This window comes from Scyliorhinus torazame, chromosome 15 (assembly GCF_047496885.1).
Source record: "Scyliorhinus torazame isolate Kashiwa2021f chromosome 15, sScyTor2.1, whole genome shotgun sequence".
NCBI lineage: Eukaryota > Metazoa > Chordata > Chondrichthyes > Carcharhiniformes > Scyliorhinidae > Scyliorhinus > Scyliorhinus torazame.
Window position 1 is genome coordinate 197,038,019 of NC_092721.1, and position 18,080 is coordinate 197,056,098.

At 48.7% G+C, this 18,080-nt stretch overlaps 1 protein-coding gene across 2 annotated transcripts in view; it reads left to right on the forward strand.

Moving 5' to 3' along the window:
- clns1a (chloride channel, nucleotide-sensitive, 1A) overlaps positions 1 to 18,080 on the forward strand; it is a 49,640-nt gene that overhangs the window by 12,314 nt on the left and 19,246 nt on the right. For both annotated transcript variants that reach the window (XM_072477372.1, XM_072477371.1), the window contains exons 2-3: positions 2,007 to 2,143; positions 3,029 to 3,148. In XM_072477372.1, coding sequence (XP_072333473.1) covers positions 2,007 to 2,143; positions 3,029 to 3,148 — 257 coding nt within the window. The remainder of the gene's footprint in view (positions 1 to 2,006; positions 2,144 to 3,028; positions 3,149 to 18,080) is intronic.

Sequence of the window (18,080 nt, forward strand, 5' to 3'; positions counted from 1 at the left end):
CCTAACCACGGGCCACGTGAAAGAGTCTTTCCTCATGTCGCCTCTGAATCTTTTCCCAATCGCCTTAGACAAATGCCCACGGTTATTGATCGCTGAAAATAGTTTCCTTGTTTACTCTGTCTTCTAAACACTTGATGATTTTGAACACTGCTATCAGACCTGCCCTTAACCACCTCTGTTTAAACAAGGACATGCCCAGCTTCTCCAGTATAACCATATAAACTGTGATTCCTCTTTGGAACCATTCTAGGAAAACTCTTATGTGACCTGTCGAACCTTCACATCCCTATGTGGGCAACTTGCCATCATTACTGAGATTGAAAGAAACTCTTCCACTGCTAGTGGTGACCTGCTGTCTGCAACCTTCCATCAATGGCTTGAAATCAATAGCACTGTTTGAGGAAGTGAAACCGAAGCCCTTGCACCATCAGCATTCATTGGGAAACATGGACATTGTACATGTCACCAAGGACCTCGATAAACATTACGTAGAGCAGCTAATGCACTATCATGCAGGGCACCAACAAGGTTGGAAAAGATGGGAAGGAAGGCTAAGTCGGGAAACTGGTGTGTAAGGTCTGTGCAGAATGAGGAGAATCTTTTTGTCACCTTTGATACTATGTTGGTGGGCCTTATTAAACGATACACAGGATTGTCATAAATGTAGTGCAACGGCCAATTTGCACAAAGCAAGTTACCACAAATGGCAATTTGCTTTTCAACACCTGTATTTGTGACATTGATTGAGACCAGGCTAATGGGGCTAACTGCCCTGTTTCTTCCCTGAGTCTCCCGGGAGGACAAGGTGGGGCCTCAGTTTAACATCTCATACAAAAGGCATCACCTCTGCCAGTGCAGCACTTCCTCAATACTGCACTGGAATTTCAGCCAAGACTTTATGTTCAAGGCCAGGTGGGACTTGAACTTGCAACCTTCTGGCTCAGGGTCAAGAGTGCTACCAACTGAGCCATTGTTGATCAAGGTGTGTTCTATTTAATTTGACTAGCTTTTATCTGATTTGACTCCTGTTGCCTAGTGCAGAGAAGGAGCTGGAAAGTATCTATTTTAAAATGCAGGCATTGTTGAGCAAGGAGCCAATGGAAACTGGTTCTCCTGGCTATCCTCCCAATTTCCACCCTACATAAGCTTGTGCTCACCCAAACCTGAGCTGTTCGTACCCTAACTTAGACCTAGACCTCCCACCACCCCTCTGCCCGATGATGTTTATTGGCTGCCTGACACAATGCCAGTCTCGTCCTTTTCAAATCTCTTGTGTTTTTGCATGTTTCTGTAATTGTGCAGACTGTAGCGAGTGTGCAGTTTTGTAAGTGTTATCTTGTTGGGATTAGTCGCCCCCCCCCCCCCCCCCCCCATAGGAAAAGTTACTGATAATCCATTCTCATAGCACCACGGTAGTATAGTGGTTAGCACAGTTGCTTCACAGCTCCAGGATCCCAGGTTCGAATCCCGGCTTGGGTCACTGTCTGTGCGGAGTCTGCACGTTCTCCCCGTGTCTGCGTGGGTTTCCTCCGGGTGCTCTGGTTTCCTCTCTCAGTCCAAAGATGTGCAGGTTAAGTGGACTGGCTATGCTAAATTGCTCCTTAGTGTCCAAAAGGGTAGGTCGGGTTACGGAGATGGGGTGGAACCGTGGGCATAAGTAGGGTGCTTTTTCCAAGGGCCAGTGCAGCCTTGATGGGCCAAATGGCCTCCTTCTGCACTGTAAATTCTATGAACTCTATATTTCCGCAGAGCGTGATCCAGAAACACTGGTTATAGTTTGCAATAAAAATAAGAGATTGACTTACTGAATCACGAGAAACATTGGCACTTGACTTTGAACATTTTCCCTCTGAGGAAAAGTTTGTCTCCTGTACGTTTCTGTGCAGTTTAGCTGATTTTCTGTGATATATGCTAACTTCAGAAATAGCAAGGACATTATTTCAGGATTTAAAAATAAATATTTGCAAGCCTTTTCTTTTAAAATTTTACCATGTTCTGATTTTCAGCCGACTGTCTTGGTTTGATGGATCTGGAATGGGATTCTCCTTGGAATATCCGACCATCAGTTTACATGCTGTGTCCCGAGATGCCACTGTTTACCCACAGGAGCACTTGTACGTGATGGTGAATGCCAAGCTGGCAGGTGAGGCTTGTGTTTTCCCCTATTTTTTTTAAAACCGGGCGGTGGGTATCCTGTTTCGTTTACCTCCCCATGTCTCTTGAAAATATTTACCGTTAATGGCGTTGAGTTGCCGTACTCTGGTACCTCCAGCAAGTAGCTTTAAAACACAATTTGACTGTGGGGGTATAACAGCCTATTTCAATAATCTTTCCCCCTGCTGTCCAGACATTTCATAGCATACTTTGTGCAGAAGAGGACATCGGCCCATCTAGCCCAGCTGTGTCCAATCTCTGTTTCTAAGCTGACATGTGATTATTGAAGCCCTGACTGGGTAAGGATGACAGATTTCCCTCCCTAAAGGGACATTGGCGAACTAGAATTGCTGTTTGTGGGAAATTGCTACGTGCAAACTGGCTGTCAAGTTTGCTACATTACAACAGTGACTGCACATCAGAAGTGTTTCACTGGCTGGAGAGTACTTGGGAGACGCCTTGGGCTCATGAAAGGAGCTGTCAAATCTTCCTTGAGATGCATGGAAATAAAGTGGAGCTTGAGGCTCCATGGTATGCACCCGATGGGCAACGGAGATCACAAATTGGACATCCCTGGTGGAACCTGACCACACTATCCTCTTTTTTCCTCCCCTGGCAAAACATATTTCCAAAGAAAAAAAAGAGAAGCAGAAGGTAGAGTTAATGTTTCAGGTCGATAATCCTGCGCAGTTCTGACGAAAGGTCGTCAACCTAAAGCGTTAACCTTACCTTCCTCTCTTCGCAGATGCTGCCCGATTTGCTGAGTGGATTCCAGCTATTTCTGTTTGACTCTTTTTATTTTTTGGTTTTAAAACAAAATACTGCTCGACAGTGATACCTTTGCTGAAATAACAATGCTATCTTTGCGTGCAAGCCAAGGAATGCAAAGAAACAAATATGGATGAAAAGACCCCTGATGGGGAGGAGGAGGAGGATGACGACGACAGCGATCCAATCACAGAGGTTCGATTTGTGCCCGTGGATAAAACAGCCTGTGAGTATCAGCCTGTACACAGTCACGGCACGGAACCCAGTCCTTATGCCAGTCACTGTGTGGAGGAGACTTTCTTGACATGACTCCTAAATGTGCTTGCCACGAGTTTGGACCTGCCCTCCCCATCTTTGCCCTACTGTTGCGGTTTTCAATATACTTTTTCCTGTCATGCTGACTTCTAAATGTCTTCAGCCAATTGTGTCTGTACTTGCTCTTTAACGGGGTACTCTCAACTAATATCACTGCCATCCTCTCTGCCCGAAGAACTGTACCTCTACTTTACATTTCAATTACATTTTCCTTAAAGGATCCAGTGGTGTTTGCATTAACCAGTCACGGTGGCAAAGCATTCTATAAGTTCATAAGATAAAGGAACAGAATTAGGTCACTCGGCCCATCGATCTGCTTCGCCATTCTATCATGGCTGATATGTCCCTCATCTGTTGCCTACAATGCTACAGACCAAGAGCTGGATTGCAAATTCTGTCCTTCAATCTGCCGCTTAAAATAAATTTCTACCTGGATTCGGATCCCGGACCTGGGTCACTGTCTGTTTGGAGTTTGCACATTCTCCCCGTGTCTGCCTGGGTTTCACCCCCACAACCCAAAGATGTGCAGGTTCGGTGGATTGGCCACGCTAAATTGCCCCTTCATTGGAAAAAGAAAAAAAATTGGATACTCTAAATGTATAAAATAAATAAATAAATTTCTACCAATCCTTCTCCTTGCCTTGGAGCTTACCCTGTTAAATTGATGCCTGCTGACTCTGGAGCCAGAGAAGGTCGTCTTCATATGTTCACTCTTATCGTTAAGGCATTTTTAAAGTAGTAAGAAACTGTTACAAAAAACTTGTATTTTTAGAGCTCCTTTCACATCCTCGGGCCACCCCAAAGAATTTTGCACCCAATTAAAAAGTTTTGACGTATGTTCGTGATCATTGACGAGGCAGAGGCAGCAGCCAGTTTGTGCTTAGCAAAGGTTCCACAAAGTGCAGTGAGCTAAATAACCAGACAATCTGCTTTTAGGTGTTGGTTAAGGGATAAATGTTGTACAGGGCACCACCCTCTGACCTTTTAATAGTGTTGTGAATCTTTTAAACTCCTATGAGAAGGCCGGCAGAACCTCTGTTTGAGCACCTCATCCAAAAGGACAGCTCCCCTGACAGTGCAGAACTTCCTCAGTACTGCGCTGGAAGTGTCAGCCTAGGTTATGTGCTCAAACCTTTGGAGTGGGACTTGAACCTTCTACCCCAAAGGCTGCCCACTGAGCCACAGTTGCTCAGAGTGGAGTGAGGAGGTGTCTCGGTATCTGATGTTTCTCCTCTTAACTCTGATTTCCCATCTCGAGCATCATAATGTGTGGGTCTTGTGCTGATTGGAGGAACCCTCTGGCTATTTGTAGTCAGGATCGTGGCCACTGGCCCCACTTGCCTGACTCAGGCTTTAGCTATGAGCAACAGATTGCCTTAGTATTCCAGAGGGAGCACTGAAAGGATTGCACAGCAGACCCCGCTGGGCATTTTATGTTGTTTGACCAAAACAAATGGTCAGTACTGTTCTTGCAGAGCATGACTAACCGTGAGACTGCTGAAGCAGTAAAACCATAGAATTGCTACAGTGCAGAAGGAGGCCATTCAGCCCATTGAGTTCGCACTGACCCTCTGAAAGAGCACTGTGCCTAGGCCCACTTCCCCACCCAACCTGCACATCGTTGGAATGTGGTTGGAAACGGGGGGAAACCCATACAGACACAGGGAGAATGTGCAAACTCCACACAGACACCCATGGCCGGAATTGAACCCAGGTCCCTGGTGCAGTGAGGCAGCAGTGCTAACCACCTTGTCGCCAAACCACTTCTTGACTTCTCTGCAGGGCTCTTGCAAAGTAAAACGTCATTAATACACGGGCTTTCATGTTTGTGGCTCACCCAGAGATTAATTTTGTTTCATCCAACCCATCTTAACATATATATTACTAACACTTCCTTCCCCACCTCGCCCTTCAGGAATCTGTTGGACATTGAGTGCAGGATGGGAAGAATCTGATGGGACTGTGGTATTTTGAATGAGCCATTAAACCAGACCCCAGTCACACATCGGTATCAAAGAAGAGGGTCCTGGGCAGCATTTATCCATCAACTCGTATCACTAATAATAAAATCTAGTATCTTAGGCTTTGTTAATAGGGCACCAAGTACAAGGGTAAGGGGGGTCATGTTGAACTTGTATAAGCCACTTGTTCGGCTTCATCTGGAGTGCTGCATCCAGTTCTGGCCACCATACATGGACAGTGTGAAGGCATAGAAAGAGTACGGAGGAGATTCACAATAATGATTTCAGGGATGAAGAACTGTACCTATGTGGAGAGATTGGGACTGTTTTCCTTGGAGAAACAGTACCACAGTGGTTAGCACTGTTGCTTCACAGCGCCAGGGCCCCAGGTTCGATTCCTGACTGGGTCACTGTCTGTGCGGAGTCTGCACGTTCTCCCTGTGTCTGCATGGGTTTCCTCCGGATGCTCCGGTTTCCTCCCACAAGTCCCGAAAGTCGTGCTGTTAGGTAATTTGGTCATTCTGAATTCTCCCTCCGTGTACCCGAACAGGTGCCGGAGTGTGGCGACTAGGGGCTTTTCACTGTAACTTCATTGCAGTGTTAATGTAAGCCAACTTGTGACAATAAAGATTATTATTATTATCTGGTCATTGTCACATTACTGGATGCAGGAGTTAATTGGCGATCGTATTTCCTGCATTATGGCAGTGACTACACTTCAAAAATACTTCCATAGATGTAGGAGCAGAAGTAGGCCATTTGGCCCATCGAGTCTGCTCTGCCATTCAATGAAATCATGGCTGATCTGATGAATTCCTCAACTCCACTTTCCCAGTGTATCCCCATTATCCTGGATTCCCTTCCTGATTTAAAAAAGATGTCTATCTCAGCCTTGAACATAGTTAATGACTGGCCTCCACAGCTTTTGGCGGTAAAGAGTTCCACAGATTTGCTACGCTCGGAGAGAAGAAATTCCTCTTCATTTCTGTCTGAAATGGGTGACCCCTTACTCTGAGATTATGTCCTTTGCTCCTACACACTCCCACAAGAGGAAACAACCTCTCAGCATCTATCCTCTCAAGCTCCCTGTGAATTCTGTATGTTTCAATAAGGTCACCTTGCATTCTTCTAATCTCCAATGAGTCCAGGCCCAACCTACTAAATCTCCCCTCAGAGACTTCCGGGTGCGGCGATGACCAGCTGAGTCGCACGTTTCGGCAGCTCCCGGTGGAACGGACTTTTGGGCTCTTAATAAGAGCCCCAACGGCAATTTTAACGGCTAAAAGTACTGTGCGGTGAACCAGAAGGGAATCCCCCCTGGATACGGATGAAAAAAGGAGAGGAAGGTGGCCGGATTGCGGTGGATCCTTTAGAGCAGCGGCAAGGAAGGCAAGCAAAAACCAAGATGGCGTCGGAAGGTGGCAGTTTAATATGGGGCCCTGAACAACACGAGTTTTTGAAACGCTGCGTGGAAGAACTCAAAAAGGAAATGAAGAAGGAGCTGTTGGCCCCGATATTACAGGCGATCGAAGGGCTAAAGGAGGAGCAAAAGACCCAGGAGCGGGAGCTTCGGGTCGTGAAGGCAAAGGCTGCCGAGAATGAGGACGACATACAGGACCTGGTGGTGAAGACGGAGATGCACGAGGCACACCATAAACGATGTGTGGAAAGGCTGGAGGCGCTGGAGAACAACGCGAGGAGGAACAACCTAAGGATTCTTGGTCTTCCTGAAGGTGCGGAGGGAGCGGACGTCGGGGCATATGTGAGCATGATGCTGCACTCGTTAATGGGAGCGGAGGCCCCGGCGGGTCCGCTGGAGGTGGAGGGAGCATACCGAGTGATGGCGCGAGGACCGAGAGCAGGAGAAATTCCTAGAGCCATAGTGGTGAGATTCCTCCGTTTTAAGGATAGAGAGATGGTCCTTAGATGGGCAAAGAAAACTCGGAGCAGTAAGTGGGAGAACGCGGTGATCCGCGTATACCAAGACTGGAGTGCGGAGGTGGCGAGAAGGAGGGCGAGCTTTAATTGGGCCAAGGCGGTGCTTCACAAAAAGAAGATAAAATTCGGAATGCTGCAACCGGCAAGACTGTGGGTCACATATCAAGGGAGGCACCACTACTTTGAGACGGCGGATGAGGCGTGGACTTTTATCGTGGAAGAAAAATTGGAATGAGCGGGTTATTAAAAAAAAGAACGTTTGAAACAAAGTGGTGGGGGGCGAAGAGGGGGGTAAAAAGGGGGGAAAGAGGAGTTTTATGTTATTAATCCTGTGATGTGGTAACTTTTCTCTCTTCCACAGGAGGTGGTGGGGGGAGGAAAGGAGGTGGAAGAGATGGGGCGTTGGCCATTGGCGGCGGGGCCAAGGGGGAAGCGCGGGCTCGGTTCCCGCGCTATGATAATCATGGCGGGAATAGGGAAGCAGGAAGGAGGGGGCGTCGCACGGTGCGAGCCGAGGTCACGGGAGGAAGCCGAGGTCGGCCAAAGTTTGCTGACTTCTGGGAGCAACATGGGGGGGTGTAACTACGCTAGTGGGGGATCTAGCGGGGGGGGTGGGAGGGGGGAATTATTGGGCTGCTGCTGCTGGGAAGAGGGGGGAGCTGGTATGGGGTGGGATGGGCAGGGGGGCACCGCCTGGGGGGGACACAGCTGCGTGGGAACCGGGTGAGGAGCTGGAAAAAGGGGATGGCTAATCAACAAGGGGGGGGGGGTAAAAAGCCCCCCAACCCGGCTGATCACGTGGAACGTGAGAGGGCTGAACGGGCCGATAAAGAGGGCACAGGTACTCGCCCACCTTAAGAAACTTAAGGCAGACGTGGTTATGTTACAGGAAACGCACTTGAAACTGATAGACCAGGTGAGACTACGCAAAGGTTGGGTGGGGCAGGTGTTCCATTCGGGGCTAGATGCGAAAAACAGGGGGGTGGCTATATTAGTGGGGAAGTGGGTAATGTTTGAGGCAAAGACTATAGTGGCGGATAGCAGGGGCAGATACGTGATGGTGAGTGGCAAACTACAGGGGGAGACGGTGGTTTTGGTAAATGTATATGCCCCGAACTGGGATGATGCCAATTTTATGAGGCGTATGCTAGGACGCATCCCGGACCTAGAGGTGGGAAAGTTGGTAATGGGGGGAGATTTCAATACGGTGTTGGAACCAGGGCTGGACAGGTCGAGGTCCAGGACTGGAAGGAGGCCGGCAGCAGCCAAGGTGCTTAAAGATTTTATGGAGCAGATGGGAGGAGTAGACCCGTGGAGATTTAGTAGACCTAGGAGTAAGGAGTTTTCGTTTTTCTCCTATGTCCACAAAGTCTATTCGCGAATAGACTTTTTTGTTTTGGGAAGGGCGTTGATCCCGAAGGTGAGGGGAACGGAGTATACGGCTATAGCCATTTCGGATCACGCTCCACATTGGGTGGACTTGGAGATAGGGGAGGAAACAGAAGGGCGCCCACCCTGGAGAATGGACATGGGACTAATGGCAGATGAGGGTGTGTGTCTAAGGGTGAGGGGGTGCATTGAAAAGTACTTGGAACTCAATGATAATGGGGAGGCCCAGGTGGGAGTGGTCTGGGAGGCGCTGAAGGCAGTGGTTAGAGGGGAGCTGATATCAATAAGGGCACATAAAGGAAAGCAGGAGAGTAGGGAACGGGAGCGGTTGCTGCAAGAACTTCTGAGGGTGGACAGGCAATATGCGGAGGCACCGGAGGAGGGACTGTACAGGGAAAGGCAAAGGCTACACGTAGAATTTGACTTGCTGACAACGGGTACTGCAGAGGCACAGTGGAGGAAGGCACAGGGTGTACAGTACGAATATGGGGAGAAGGCGAGCAGGTTGCTGGCCCACCAATTGAGGAAAAGGGGAGCAGCGAGGGAAATAGGGGGAGTGAGGGATGAGGAAGGAGAGATGGAGCGGGGAGCGGAGAGAGTGAATGGAGTGTTCAAGACATTTTATAAAAAATTATATGAAGCGCAACCCCCGGATGGGAGGGAGAGAATGATGGGCTTTCTGGACCGGCTGGAATTTCCCAAGGTGGAGGGGCAGGAAAGGGTGAGACTGGGAGCACAGATTGAAATAGAGGAAGTAGTGAAAGGAATTATGGGCATGGAGGCGGGGAAGGCTCTGGGACCGGATGGATTCCCAGTTGAATTTTACAGGAAATATGTGGACTTGCTCGCCCCGCTACTGATGAGGACCTTTAATGAGGCAAAGGAAAGGGGGCAGCTGCCCCCGACTATGTCTGAGGCAACGATATCGCTTCTCCTAAAGAAGGAAAAGGACCCGCTGCAATGCGGGTCCTATAGACCTATTTCCCTCCTAAATGTAGACGCTAAGATTCTGGCCAAGGTAATGGCAATGAGGATAGAGGATTTTGTCCCGAGGGTGGTCCTTGAGGACCAAACTGGGTTTGTGAAGGGGAGACAGCTGAATACGAATATACGGAGGCTGCTAGGGGTAATGATGATGCCCCCACCAGAGGGGGAAGCGGAGATAGTGGTGGCGATGGATGCCGAGAAAGCATTTGATAGAGTGGAGTGGGATTATTTGTGGGAGGTGCTGAGGAGATTTGGTTTTGGAGATGAGTATGTTGGATGGGTGCAGCTGTTGTATAGGACCCCAGTGGCGAGTGTGGTCACGACTGGACGGGGATCTGCATACTTTCGGCTCCATAGAGGGACAAGGCAGGGATGCCCTCTGTCCCCATTATTGTTTGCACTGGCGATTGAGCCCCTGGCAATAGCATTGAGGGGTTCCAAGAAGTGGAGGGGAGTACTTAGAGGAGGAGAAGAACACCGGGTATCTCTATGCGGATGATTTGTTATATGTAGCGGACCCGGCGGAGGGGATGCCAGAGATAATGCGGACACTTCGGGAGTTTGGAGAATTCTCAGGATATAAACTGAACATGGGGAAAAGTGAGTTGTTTGTGGTGCATCCAGGGGAGCAGAGCAGAGAAATAGAGGACTTTCCGCTGAGGAAGGTAACAAGGGACTTTCGTTACTTGGGGATCCAGATAGCCAAGAATTGGGGTACATTGCATAGGTTAAATTTAACGCGATTGGTGGAACAAATGGAGGAGGACTTCAAGAGATGGGACATGGTATCCCTGTCACTGGCAGGGAGGGTGCAGGCGGTTAAAATGGTAGTCCTCCCGAGATTCCTCTTTGTGTTTCAGTGCCTCCCGGTGGTGATCACGAAGGCTTTTTTCAAAAGGATCGAAAAGAGTATCATGAGTTTTGTGTGGGCCGGGATTCTTATAGCGTAGTAGGGATAGCGGGGGGCTGGCACTACCGAGCCTAAGTGAGTACTACTTGGCCGTCAATATCTCAATGGTGAGTAAGTGGATGGGAGAAGAGGAGGGAGCGGCGTGGAAGAGATTGGAGAGGGCGTCCTGTAGGGGGACTAGCCTACAAGCTATGGTGACGGCCCCATTGCCGTTCTCACCGAAGAAATACACCACAAGCCCGGTGGTGGTGGCGACTTTGAAAATTTGGGGACAGTGGAGACGGCATAGGGGAAAGACGGGAGCCTTGGTGGGGTCCCCAATAAGAAATAACCATAGGTTTGCCCCGGGGAGAATGGATGGGGGATTTGGAATATTGCAAAGAGCAGGAGTAACGCAACTGAAAGATCTGTTTGTGGATGGGAAGTTCGCAAGTCTGGGAGCGTTGACTGAGAAATATGGGTTGCCCCAAGGGAATGCATTCCGGTATATGCAACTGAGGGCTTTTGCGAGGCAACAGGTGAGGGAATTCCCGCAGCTCCCGACGCATGAGGTGCAGGACAGAGTGATCTCAAAGACATGGGTGGGGGACGGTAAGGTGTCTGATTTATATAGGGAAATGAGGGACGAGGGGGAGATTATGGTAGATGAGCTGAAAGGGAAATGGGAAGAAGAGCTGGGGGAGGAGATTGAGGAGGGCCTGTGGGCGGATGCCCTAAGTAGGGTAAACTCATCGTCCTCGTGTGCCAGGCTAAGCCTGATTCAATTTAAGGTGTTACACAGGGCGCATATGACTGGAGCACGGCTCAGTAAATTTTTTGGGGTAGAGGATAGGTGTGCGAGATGCTCAAGAAGCCCAGCGAATCACACCCACATGTTCTGGTCATGTCCGGCACTACAGGGGTTCTGGGTGGGGGTGACAAAGGTGCTTTCGAAAGTAGTGGGGGTCCAGGTCGAACCAAGCTGGGGGTTGGCTATATTTGGGGTTGCACAAGAGCCGGGAGTGCAGGAGGCGAGAGAGGCCGATGTTTTGGCCTTTGCGTCCCTAGTAGCCCGGCGCAGGATACTGTTGATGTGGAAGGAAGCCAAGCCCCTGGGGGTGGAGACCTGGATAAATGACATGGCAGGGTTTATAAAGCTGGAACGGATTAAGTTCGTCCTAAGGCGATCGGCTCAAGGGTTCACCAGGCGGTGGCAACCGTTCGTCGAATACCTCACCGAAAGATAGAGGGAATGAAAAAGAAGAAGGCAGCAGCAGCAGCCCTGAGGGGAGGGGGGGGTTGTTAATATTAACAACTCTCAGGGTTGTTAATATATATGTATAATATGTATAGGTCGTTGCTATAAATAATTGTATATTGGACTGTTAAATCATATTTTTGGAGAGTGTTTATCTGAGACAAGGCAGTTGCCATTTCGTTTTAGTTTTAGTTTTCGTTTTTGTTATATATTATTTATTCTTTGTTTATAAAACAGGTCATTGTTATTTATACTGTTATATTATTGTGTAAAGGATACACAATGTACTGTGATGGTTGACCAAAAATTTTCAATAAAATATTTATTAAAAAAAATTTTTTAAATCTCCCCTCAGAAGAAAATTCCAGCATGCCCAGGATTAACCTTGTGAACCTTCTGGACTGCCTCCAATGCCAATATATCTTACCTTAAATAAAGGGATTCCACATGTGGTCTACCTAGCACCATGTATAGTTTTAGCAGGAGTTCCCTATTTTTGTGCTCCATTCCTTTAAAATTTCCATTTGCCTTCCCAATTACCTGCTGAACTTACATGCCAGTTGTTTGTAATTTATGCACAAGGACCCCTGTTACAACTCGGGGGTCAGGACCATACGGTTTCCCATGACCTCCCCGGAATGTGAACTGACCTTCGAGGGGATGGGGCTTCCCCTTAACCAAGAGGGGCCCCAATTCTCTCTCAACCCTCGGTCTGCGTGCAGGTTGGGAAAGGAGACCCTTGGGGGAGTGGAGAAGTTTGGATTCGTATTGTAATAAACCTTGTTCGTTATTTTCTACCCATCGTCTATGCGTCCTGCGGATTCAACAACTCCCAAATCCCTCTGTGTCTCCGCTTTCTGCAGTCTTTCTCCATATTCAGCTCCTTTATTCCCCCAACAAAAGTGCATAACTTTATGTTTCCTACATTATATTCCATGTGCCATATTGCCCACTCACCTAACCTGTCTATATCGCTCTGTAAGCTCTTTGCCACTTGCCTTCCCACCTATTTTTGTGTCATCTGCAAACTTGGCAATAGTGCGTTCACTTCCCCGTCCAAGTCATTAATATATTTTGTAAATAGCTGTGGTCCCAGCACTGATCCCTGTGGCACGACGCTAGTTACAATTTCCATCTTGAAAATGCTCCCCCTTTCCCGACTATCTGTTCTGTATCAGTTAGCCAATCTTCTATCCATGCTAATATACCCAAACCATGGGCTCTATTTTATTTATTTTATTTTTAAATATCTTTTATTCTCCTTTTTCACATTTTCTCCCAAATTTACACCCACCAACAATAAACAATGATCAGTAACAAATATGTCAATCCCCATATCAATAACGATCCCATCCTCCCACCAAACCCCAAACATTAGCCCGCATGTTCACACAAACAAATGACTAAAAGGAATCAAGAATTACCCATAGCCTCCATTATCACACACAGCCCCCCTCCCCCCCCCCCAACCCTCCCACCCACATGCCCCAACTAATGTTCGATGTTATCCAGTTCTTGAAAGTGCATAATGAATAATGCCCATGAATTGTAGAACCCCTCCATCCTTCCCCTCAGTTCAAACTTAACCTTCTCAAGAGTCAAGAATTCCAACTGGTACCCCCGCCATGCCAGGGCACTGGGTGGAGAGGTTGCTCTCTAACCTATCGGGATCCACCTTCGGCCGATCAACGAGGCGAAGGCTACAACATCTGCCTCCGCACCCGTTTCCAACCCTGGCTGGTCCGACACCCTGAATATGGCCTCCTTGGGGCCCAGGTCCAGTTTCACGTGCACCACTTTAGAAATTACCCTAAAAACCTCTTTCCAGTAATCCTCTAGCTTTGGACAGGACCAAAACATATGAACGTGATTAGCACCCCCCCCCCCCCCCCCAAAACGTTCACACACATCTTCTACTCCTTCAAAGAATCGGCTCATCCTCGCCCTCGTGAGGTGTGCTCTGTATACCACCTTCAGCTGTATCAGCCCCAATCTCGCGCACAAGGTGGAGGCATTCACTCTCCGGAGCACCTCACACCAGAACCCCTCCTCCATATCCTCTCCCAACTCTTCCTCCCACTTTTCTTTGATCCCTTCCAGTGGTGCCTTCTCCTCTTCCAAAATAGCTCCATAAACCACTGACACTACCACTTCTCCAGTCCCCCTGTCATCAGCACCTCCTCCAGCAATGTGGAGGCCGGCTCCACCGGGAAGCTCTGTATCTCCTTTCTGGCAAAATCTCAAACCTGCATGTATCTAAACATTTCCCCCTGCTCCAGCCCATACTTCGCTTCCAGCTCCTTCAATCCTGCAAATCGACTCCTAAGAAACAAATCTTTCAGTGTCTTAATCCCCTTCTCCTCCCATTTCCGAAAATTTCCATCCTACCTCCCTTACTCAAATCTGTGGTTCCCCCGAATCGGCATTTCCCTTGACCCTGCCCCCAACCCAAAGTGTTGGCGAAACTGCCTCCAAATTCCCAATGAAGCTATTATTACTGGACTCCCTGAGTACTTCCCCAGGGCTATCGGGAGCGGCGCTGTTGCTGGTGCTTTCAATCCCGACCCCCTGCGCAAACTCTCCTCCATTCTGACCCACTGGGAATCAACCCCTCTGCCCCAGCTCCGCACCTTCTCCACATTCGCCGCCCAGTAGTAATACATCAGGTTCGGAAGACCCAAACCCCTGCCTGCCTTCCCCTCTGTAGCAGCATCTTTCTAACTCTGGCCACCTTCCCTCCCCATATGAACGAAGTAACCCTTCCCTCAATCTCTCTGAAAAAAGCCTTTGGCAGGAAAATCGGCAGGCACTAAAAAATAAACCGAAATCGGGGCAACACGTTCATTTTAACCACCTGTACCCGACCCGCCAGTGACAGAGCGAGACCATCCCACCTTGCCAGATCAGCTTTCACTCTCCCCACCAAACTAGAAATGTTGTACCTGCGGAGCCCCCCCCCCCACCCGCGGGCAACCTGCACCCCCAGGTACCTAAAGTGAGTCCCTGTCCTACGGAATGGCAGACCCCCCCCTTGCCCCCAACCCCGGCCGAGAGACCACAAAATACTCTCTCTTGTCTAGATTTAGTTTGTACCCCGAGAAAGACCCAAACACTCAGCAGCTCCAATATTTCCCCTATCAACACACTCTGACCGACAGGTATAACAGCAAGTCATCGGCATATAAGGACACCCTATGCTCTATCGCCCCCGCACTATTCCTTTCCATACCCCTGAACTTCTTAATGCGATGGCCAACGACTCAATCGCGAGTGCAAACAGCAGGGGGGACATAGGACATCCCTGCCTAGTCCCACGGTGGAGAGAAAAGTATCTTGAGCTGATGTTGTTTGTGCGGACACTCGCCCTCGGCTCCTTGTATAGTAGCTTTACCCAGTTCACAAATCTTGGTCCAATCCCAAACCGCGCCAGAACTGCCATCAAGTACCCCCATTCTACCCAGTCAAACGCCTTCTCAGCGTCCAATGCCACAACCACCTCTGTTTCCTTCCCCTCTGCCAGTGCCATAATGACGTTCAATACCCTTCTAACGTTTGAAAAGAGCTGCCTCCCTCTCACGAACCCCGTCTGATCGTCACCTATCACCTTCGGAAGGCACTCCTCCAGCCTACCCGCCAGTACCTTCGCCAATACTTTTGCGTCCACATTCAGAAGTGATATGGACCTATACGACCCACACTCCGTCGGATCCTTATCTTTTTTTAGCAACAGGGAAATCGATGCCTGCCCCACAGTTTGTGGTAACACCCCCTTCCCTATCCCCTCTTCAAATATCCCCACCATCAGGGGTGCCAGCTTATCCTTGAATTTTTAATAATATTCCACCAGAAACCCATCCGGCCCTGCCACCTTCCCCGACTGCATCCTCCCAATCGCATCCTTTATCTCCTGCTCCACTATCGCTCCTAATGTAGCCCTGTCCCCCTCCCCTAACCTCGGGTACTCCAACCCATCTAGAAATTCCTGCATCTCCCGGTCTCCCCCAGGTGGCTCTGACCTGTACAACCTCATAAAATTCCTCAAAAACCTTGTTAATCAGATCTGGAGCCATCACCAACTTCCCTATCCTTTACCTGAACAATTTCCTTTCTGCTGCCTCCCTCCGGAGCTGACCTGCTAATCTCCATGCTCGTAAACTGCACCCCTTGCTCGTCTCAGTTGCTGCACCACCTTCCTGGTAGATAGTCGGTCAAAGCTCGCCTGTAGTTCCTTCCTCTTTTTCAGCTTCGCTGGGTCCCCATCTTCTGCATAACTCCTATCTACCTCCAACATCTCATCTATTAACCTCTGCCGCTCCAACCTCTCCTCTTTGTCCACCCTGGTCTTAAACAAAATCACCTCACCCCTCACCACCGCCTTTAGAGCCTCCCAGACACCTCACCCGGACAGTTGAAACCTACATATTCCTCAATTACCTTTTCAATTTTGTCACAGAACCCTTGGTCCCCCAAAAGGCCCACATCTAATTTCCACCCCGGCCTCTGCGCTACCCCCTTCTCCAGTACCATATCCACCCAATGCGGAGCATGATCTGACACTGCAATTGCCAAGTATTCCGATCCGTTAACCCCAGCCAGCAAAGCCTTCCCCACCACGAAAAGGTCGATCCGCGAGTATACCTTATGGACTGCTGAGAAAAACAAGTACTCCCATTCCCTCGGGTGCAGAAACCTCCAAGTGTCCATCCCTCCCATTTCCACCATTATCCCAGCCAATGCCTTCGCCCCCTGATGGGACCAGCGAGCACGGCCGTGACCTGTCCAACCTTGGCTCCTGCACCAAGTTCCAGTCGTCCGTCCCGTTCTCTCCCCCCCCCCCCTATCAGTTTGTGTGTGTCCAAGTCGGGGATGGCCCCAAATACATTCTTTGCGAATCCCACATCGTCCCAATTGGGACCATATACACTTAACAGCGCCACTAACCTCCCCTCCAGCGCCCCTGTCACAATCATTTCTACCCCCCTGATCTGCCACCACTTTCTCCAACTGGAAGCGTACCCTTTTGCTGACCATTACCGCTACCCCTCGAGCCCTTCCGCCAAATCCAGACTGAAACACCTGACTAACCCAGCCCTTTTTAAGTCTCACCTGGTCCTTCACCCTCAAGTGAGTCTCCTGCAGCATTGCTACACCGGCTTTCAAACTTTTAAGATGCGCAAGCACTCTTGACCCGACTTCCTAACCCCCTCACGTTCCACGTGACTATACTAACTGGGGGTCTCTCACCCTTCTTATCCACCATCATCATACCACCGGACCCTGCCCCATGAGCCTGACCCGCCCCTATCCATTATTAACATCAAACCCCCCCCCCCCTTACATTTCCTCTCGAAAAAACATCTCCCAGCATCAATTACCCCCCCCCCCCCCGCTCGCCTCATAGGCCCACCGAAACCTGCTAACTAGGCTCCAATGTCCGCAGCCTCCTCTCACCTCACCTCCGTTCACTAGCCGACTTTAGTTAGCTAGCGCGGGTGGCTCCCCCCCGCCAAGGTAGGGGCTCTATTTTATTAAGTAGCCTTTTGTATGGTACCTTATCGAACGCTTTTTCGAAATCCAAATATATTGCCACTGGCTCCCCTTCATCTAACCTTCTCATTACCACCTCAAAGAATTTGTCAGTCATTATTTCCCCTTCAAGAAGCCATGCTGATTCTGCTTGATTATGTTATGCATTTCAATGCTCTGTTATTACATCCTTTATAATGAACTCTAACATTTTGCTAATGACAGAAGTTAAGCTAACTGACCGAGAGTTACTTGTGTTTTTGTCTCCGTCCTCTTTTGAATAAAGGTGTTACATTGGCAGTTTTACAATCCTCTGGGACTTTCCCCGAATGTAAGAATTCTTGGAAGATTACTACAAGTGCATACACTATCTCTGTAGCTATTTCCTTTAATATCTGGGATGCAATCCATCAGGTCAAAGGGACTTATCGGCCTTTAACCCCATTAGTTTCCTTCGTACTTACCTTACTGATAATAGTTATTGTATTTATTCCCCCGCCCCTTGATTATTTAATGTTTTTGGAATGTTATTACTGTCTACCACCGTGAAGGCTGACACAAAGTATTTGTTTAACTCATCTGCCATTACCTAATTCCATTATTATTCCCCAGTCTCATTATCCATGGGACCTATGTTCTCTTTGGCCTCTCTTTTCTTTTTTATATATTAAAGAAGCTCTTGCTGTCCACTTGCTAGTTTGCCCTCAGTTTACCTTCTCTGTCTTTTTATTTTTTGGTAATCTTTTGTTGGTTTTTAAAACTTTCCCAATCCTCTAGCTTACCACTAATCTTTGCACATTGTGTTTTTTCTTTCAGTTTAATACTATCCTTCACTTCCTTGATTAATCATGGTTGATTTAGTCCCTTCCTAGAATCATTCTTCCTCACTTGGGAT